Source organism: Trypanosoma equiperdum, assembly GCF_001457755.1.
Source record: "Trypanosoma equiperdum strain OVI genome assembly, contig: ctg_482, whole genome shotgun sequence".
Taxonomy (NCBI): Eukaryota; Euglenozoa; class Kinetoplastea; order Trypanosomatida; family Trypanosomatidae; genus Trypanosoma; species Trypanosoma equiperdum.
Window position 1 is genome coordinate 19125 of NW_027124401.1, and position 7194 is coordinate 26318.

General features: G+C 49.8%; 1 protein-coding gene across 1 annotated transcript; it reads right to left on the reverse strand.

Moving 5' to 3' along the window:
• Nucleotides 1–531: 531 nt before the first annotated feature.
• On the reverse strand, nucleotides 532–2484 carry TEOVI_000202700 (2OG-Fe(II) oxygenase superfamily, putative; the record flags this gene model as incomplete). The annotated part of the gene is made up of 1 exon (XM_067225161.1): nucleotides 532–2484. The coding sequence occupies one exon, from the start codon at nucleotides 2482–2484 to the stop codon at nucleotides 532–534; it is 1953 nt and encodes a 650-aa protein (XP_067081262.1).
• Between the last annotated feature and the right edge of the window lie 4710 nt (nucleotides 2485–7194).

Sequence of the window (7194 nt, forward strand, 5' to 3'; positions counted from 1 at the left end):
CGACAATGCACCAAACACGTCGAAGCAGAGGAAAGCCCCGGGGCAGGAGGTGGAGGGTATTAATGCCTCACGTATATACAACCTCCCCTGAAGAGAGTGTGTGTGTGAGAGATGGGCAGCGAAAGTGGAAAGCATTTATGATAATGGTAAGAAATAAAATCATAAAGAGATAATTCCTATGTGCCTTCCCCACGCCGTGGCTTTGCCTCATTTCTTTTGCACAAAACCGATGCGTCGCTCCGATACGTTCATGTCGCTACCAAACTTTCCCAATACATGTGTATGCAAATGCACCACACACATAATTGGGGCCCGTGACTACCGGAAGATAAATGGGAACCCCCGAAAAATACCATCAACCTCGCGCTCTGCGTAGCATTCCAACAAGCGATGGAAACAAACCAAATAGCCTACTGTGCTGTCTGCCCTCACTCTGCACCAAAGGAAGAAAAAACAGAAACAACCAAGTTGCACACCAAATGGGTGCCCTTTTTGCCTTTTTTTTTTTTTGGAGCACCCTACCCCTGTTCTTTACGCAGTTGGCTGGCCGCCGGTTTCGCCCATCTCACGTGCGCGATTATCCTCCAACTCTTCCAACTTGCTTTCTATCTGCAGGACAGTTGAGGTGAGATGACCCAACACAGTCGATACCTCGTGACGGAAACCTGCATCTCCCGCTATTAGTTGCCGCACTTCGTCCAACTGCTGTGACAACGCGTTTTGCTGTTTGAGTAACTGGTCCAACTTCTTTTCGATATTTGCCATATTCTCATCAGTGCCCGGGTGTGCACTTCCTGCTGCTGATTTTCCTGCTGAAGCGTCAAATGGCTTCGCTTTCTCTTCACCCCCCGCATTTCCAGTCTTAGCATCCGGAGCCAAAGGCGGTGAAGTGAACAGCTGCTGCGGCACGGGCAGTTGGTTGTAAATAAACCATGCGCGTTTCATCCCGTACTCAGTCCGTTCCGGCTGGTGGTTGCACCGTGGAAGGAGATTGCGCGTAGTGACACTCACGCGGAAACCTTTGTGCACTTCCTTTATGTCTGGATCCTGAAGAAGATGTCTATTCACTACCCGACCAGCCACCTCCGTTGTTAAGGGGACTATTTTCCTGTCGCAGGTTCCGTGTGGATAGTAGTGAAAGACATCACCGGCAAACACCAAAAGGGAGCGGGGCTCTAACACCACCGATTGAATCGGTGATTCTTTGGCGATACCCTCTTTGAAGCGGAAAGTATCGTTGTAGTGTTCCATTGGCTCGGAGTAAGGCTCACGGCGGGAGTAGAAAAACATCACGCACGGAGTGCCAAGCGAAAGCACCGACACGCGCGGTACATAAATGGGACCATCGCAATGCGGGGCGATGCCCTCGTGTGGGTGGTATTCATGCACTCGTACACTGTTAGGGAACACGGAGGGTGTGAAGATACCATCGTACACCTGCATGTCGGTACAAGCCTCCACCCAAGGGGGCATGTTACGATCGGATACGAAGCTCTTATTGCATGTCTCGCACATACTGCAACCCCATTCTTGTACAGTGCGCTTGGTAAGCTGCGTTTTCAGTTCGCGTGGTGTGCTACGAACAGCTTCCATCATTTCCTGTTCCTCTTCCTCTGAAATATAGTTGGGAATGTAGTACAAGTCGGGTAGTTCTCCGACGCGATACTGTTCTAACGATAAGTGGTGCGGGGACGAACCCAATTCCCCTTCGCCTAAACCACCAGACCGGCTTCCCACTTGACGGGCTGCTGTCGCCCGTTTGATATGAGAGGTTAGCCTCAGTGGGGTGGGGAATACCTGATGGAATACTTGCATTAGGTCACCGTTAGGTGTCCAGCGCTTCACGCCTCCCACTGGGTCCCAAGGCGAGAGTTTTGCCGCGTTGAATTTCCCACTAGTGCCGCTGCTGCTTCGCCACGAGGCGACTAGGGTGAATGTGCTGTAATCCATGGAAGATGAGTGTACATGTTTCACCACGCCAGTGACTTCGGTTTTACAGGCGTTATTTGGGGGCATTGACGTTGTTGCCGGATATGTGTACCATTCTAGGCTCATGAGAAAGGCTGTGCCTGACGAACACGGCTCTCCAGTGTCTATGCGACCAACACCGAATCCAAGGCCGTTTGCAGGGCGGAGGTACACCATCTTGTCGTGGTCAATGAACAATTCACCCTGTATTTCCTCCGTCAGCACCAACCACGGGCCGTACATGTCACGCACGAAGTTGAGGGAAGTCACTGGGCTTGTGATAAGTTCACCTGCCGTGTCGGCAACATCTGACTCAGTCGCGCCCTCAAGGCAGAAGTTGGGGGTGTTAAAGTTAAATCCTGCCGACTTCATGCTTTCTCTTATGGTGGTAGCGCTGCTGCTAGCGCTGCTGCCGAGACCGCCATTTCTTCCATCACCGCTGCTGCTGTGGCGGCACGAAGCAAAGCTGCTTTTGCTCGCTGTAGTCAAAACAGGCAAAATAAGGCACCTGCGCATCCTTTCCTTATCTGTTGTTGGTTCTTCACCTCAATAGAGGCAGTGCTTTTACCCCCTTTGTCGGTAAACCACTTGACAGATACCTCAGGTTCCGTAGGTTAAACTGAGGGAGAAGCACCAAAAACTCAAAACGACAGAAGTGAGGGATTCAGTGATAATGACGACAAAAAGCGCGAGGTATCGAACAATGGGGATTGAGGAAGGACCGCGCGACGGGTAAAACGCAATGCCGAGTATACAAACGCAGAAGCAAAAACAGTAACTAATCAAGAACACTACTCACAGCAAAACAAACCATCTTCCTCACCGCTGTCGGGCAAATAAATATGAGATATAGGGAAAACTACGTGGTTGAAAACAAAAAGAAGCCTGACAGCGTTATCTAAAGGCTGTTCGTGAGTATATATAGAGGGAGTAAAAAACGTTGATATAACTGTGCATTTAGATCAAAAAAAAGTCCTTATGGAAAGGACAGCGCTTTTCAAAAAAATTTTTTTTTATGGCTATCTATTCATTTACTTTTCGGATGTTTATTTTTAATTTCCCTTCTCTACATAACTTTGTTTTTCTATTAGTCACTTTCGCTTTCGCTCCCGCTTCCTGTTTCTATCGAGTTTTCTCCCCCTGCCATTTCTGTTTCCGCGACATCGCCCATCAAACTGTCGTCACTGCTAAACTCTCCTTTCAGTCTTTCCAAGATGCTGTTCATATTATCGCTCCTCAAGTCGCGATCGGATGCTGTCGAGGGGGCGTACCACATGGAAGATGTTGGAACGTCGTTGCTGTTATTTGCTGAGGGGAATTGCCGCAGCAACGCATTTCTCCAGCCACGCAGCAGTCGATGCCAGTGGCCACTGGCAACGTATTTTTCATACAATCTGTAGTGCATATTCCACAAACAGTGTGATTTGTGCTCAGCTAAAATATTGCGAATGCGCTCCTCATAGTATCGAATGGCCGCTCGGTCCAGCTTAATTTCTTTTTCGAGGGTTGTGGCGTCGAATTGCAACCATGAAGGGATCTGCTCATACGCTGGAAGGCGCACCCTGAACGCAATGTTTCCGACAACTTCCCCTTCAGAATGTACACCACTGCCGGTATGGTCCCGGCCGTCCGGTACAACCGGCCCTCCATTCGCGTTCGGTGGAAGGTAAAGCAGCGGTACCGTCACGAGCTCCCCGGTGCTGTAGAGCAAAGGGGTGAAAAGCGCACGGAGAGAGATGACTGCGCAACCTACATATTCAGGTTCATGTAAAAGGGAGGGAGGCTGGGGCATTATAACACGCGGCCTTTGCTTCGACACAACAGGGGTGGCTTTACAAAATGGACCAAAACGCGGAATCTTGCCGTTCTGCGCTTCCGACGATTTCGCAGGGCAAGGCGGTGGAAGGGTGCGCTGACGTCGGACAGTGATGATGAGCTTGTGTGCTCTCCGTTCGCGAAAGGTGGGCACGTCTAGGCGAATGGTGCTGCTGTTCCCTTGTGGTGTGAAGTTTTTGGTTGTAGTACTACTTTCATCGCCACCGTATTTTGCTGTCACAACATATTCCGTCTCACCTTCTGGCCACACCTGCTGATCGTCTTCCTCGGTTTGCTCGAAAAACACACGATGAATGGAAAGGAGTTCTACAGATATAAACACTGTAGCTGCAACCGGTTCGGTAACGACCTCCCTTCTGATTTCGGAGTGGGCGGCCTCCCGATTTGAGACTTTTTCCATTATCATATGCATGATGGGCACCTTAGACGGTCTGTACCTCCGAATTAACGACACGACGTCGTCCTCCACAAAATCTTTAGCCCTTTTCACAGTATCATTGTAGACAAAAGCACTTGACTTCAGTTCAACACAGAGATTCCCGACACTCACACCCTCATTGTCAACCAAAGGGATCCAGTATACGCCCTCCTGCGATACCACCATACCTCGTAAGGAAAAATCACCCGTGCAAAGAGTCTTTGTTAGTAAAAATCGCGTTTGCTTCACCTTGAACCGTAACCTAACGTCATAGACATCATCAACGAGTACCCTTGCCCTACTTTTGCTGTCTTCTGGGTCGAATAAAATAGGATCATCGGTGGATAGCTTCTCAGTGCGTATCACTGGGGTATCATTGAGGTACACTTTCAAGTAACTGTTAGGATAAGGTGTCAGTTGGTTCAGGCTCATTAGCCGTATCGCCATGGGTAGTTTGAGAATGTCCGGCCCATAGGTTTTTCGTAGCTCTCGTAGGCAGTCCTTTTCACGGCTTGCGTAGCTACCAAGGAAGCACTCTGCCTTATGCAACTCTCTAGGTGCGTGGTGGTAAAGAATGCTCCGAATAGAAGGCCGACACATTTCTGCCTCGTAGTCGTTAGCGGCAACACCGTCAAAGTTAACCGCAAACAGTTCCAAGTACAGTGATCCTTGGAAGCGAGCACCACGAGTTCCCGCTTGGCGCACCAACGGAACAGTCATGTGGGTTCGCTGTTGTAACTTCAGTGATTTCATGGAAAGGACGGTTACTCCCAGATCATGATCCTCGGTGCCAGTGAGACCCTTCCCGATGACAGACACAAAAACCTCATCCCGCCGAGGGCAAACACCACTGAAAGTGAAGGTTTCATTGAAGTGCACTTCACCAGCACAGTCGGTACGGACCTCAAAAGTTTTATGGTACTGCAACCCAATGTGAACCACAGCGAATACCCTGCGGTATACCGTTTGTACATGTTGCAGCAACTCATCGCCGTCTTTTTCTCTCTTGTGAGTGCCAAGTGTATTGTCAACTATTGGGCTATCCCACGCAGCAGATGTGGGCCTCCAGTGCCTCAAGGAAACTCGAAGATCGTACCACTTCGCTGTCGGTCCAAACTTTTCCAGTAGACGGCCCGACTCCAGTGGGGAAGCGGCAATTACATCCAGCTTGTGAAGTGAGCTTCGGGCGTTCATCCATAATATGTGGTGTAGGTACGCCATGCGCTTGCTGTTCTCTTCATTTACTTCCACTCGAAGTGGTTTGGGGCTTTCAGTCAATTCAGATACGCTACCGCGCCTCGTACCTACAGTGATCGTACCACAAGGTACCGCTTCCTCCGTGCCGGCCCGCGAAACCAACACGCGAGTGCGCGTGCCATCTTGGGCAGTGGTAATAACCGTTTCACCAACCGCGGTGTCGCCGGTAAATACGATGAGACGAATGGGTTCGTTCACCCCTATTACCAGGTGAAACACCATGTTCAGCGGAGCTGCTTGTCCTTGAAGGTTTACGGGGGATGTTGTACACGATCCTCTGCTTGTTTCAACCAAAACGTGGCAAGGCACCGGACGCAGTAGTGGGACCCCGACTTCCGTTCTAAGTCCGCACACCTCAAACACAGTTAGCATTATTGTATCATCTTTCCTATACCGCCTAATAAACGCATCTATTTCCCCTGGTGTTTTACGGTAGCAGTTCCCTACTAACCACTCCAACAAGTGGAGGTTTGCATTCCCCGCGGATACAAGCACATCACGGACATAACGCCGCAGTTTCTCCTCTTCTTGTGTCCTTTCGGCTTCCCCCCACTGCAGTTGCTGCTGTTCGCATTGCTTTCCATTAATTGAGACGACACCATTGGGTCCTTCTTCTGTACCGCGACGGAAAGTAATGCAAACGTCACCACATTCGAAAGCATCGCTTGTGCCTACATTACATATCAGCGAAATCCAGCGGGTATACGAATCTAACACATGCAAATAGCGCAGCGAAACAACTGCTTCCCCCAGTCGCTTCATGCGATCATCTTCAGTTTTTACTATCGCTGTAACGTTGACCGTGTCATCTTCTGGTTCGTCCAGTAAAATTGTTTGATGGGGGAAGATGGGATTGAGGGTCAGAGGTACCAACCATGTTTGCGCCTCCGTAGAAGATGTGCTGATCTGAATAGACAGCATATGTTTTTTTTGCGTTGCCGCTGGCATGTTACGACACGCCCGGACGTTTACCTGAATTTTGTTGTTCACCTTCCGGCCGAACGTTCCGTCAGATAATTTAACGCGCTCTTCCCATACGTCATCTGTATCCACAGACCGCGATCCCATCGGCAATAACAATCCTTCATTCCCATCACTTACTGAACCCGAAGATCCTTGCCATCCTCCCTTCATGGGCCATATCAACTCTTCCTGCCGCCGTGGTTCCTGCCGAGCGGGGCGAAGCTCCAGCCGCTGTGACAATTTCAAGACGCTCATTCCTTCCCTCCTAACTTTCAATGCATCTGGCGTGGGCCACACACTCAAGCCACAGGTTACTTGCGGGATATTCTCCTTTACCTGAACTTCTTGTACGGGGCTATCTTTTTCTCCGAAAGCAGAAGTTTTCTCTATGCGTCCTTTACACCAACCCCCCGTAAGTCGTGTTAATTTCTCCTGTCCCTCCCGCACTGCTCGCGCCAAGCAATCCCCTTGCCCCCCAACTGGTTGCGGTTCCCCACTATTGCGTTTTGATTCTTCACCGATCACCTGTACTGGGGATGCTTCCTCTTCAAGATTGGTTGGGATGGATTGGAAACCTTTCTTTCTCTGTAATGGTTGCAACCCCAGTCTTTCATCATCTCTTCTCCTATGAACGGGCTCGCCTTCAGTGTGAATCGCCTGCATAAAATTCTTCATATGAACGTTCTTTTCTTTTCTGTCGATAGCCCCTTTTTCACTCTGCTGAATAGCTGGAGGTGCACTTACTTTTCCAC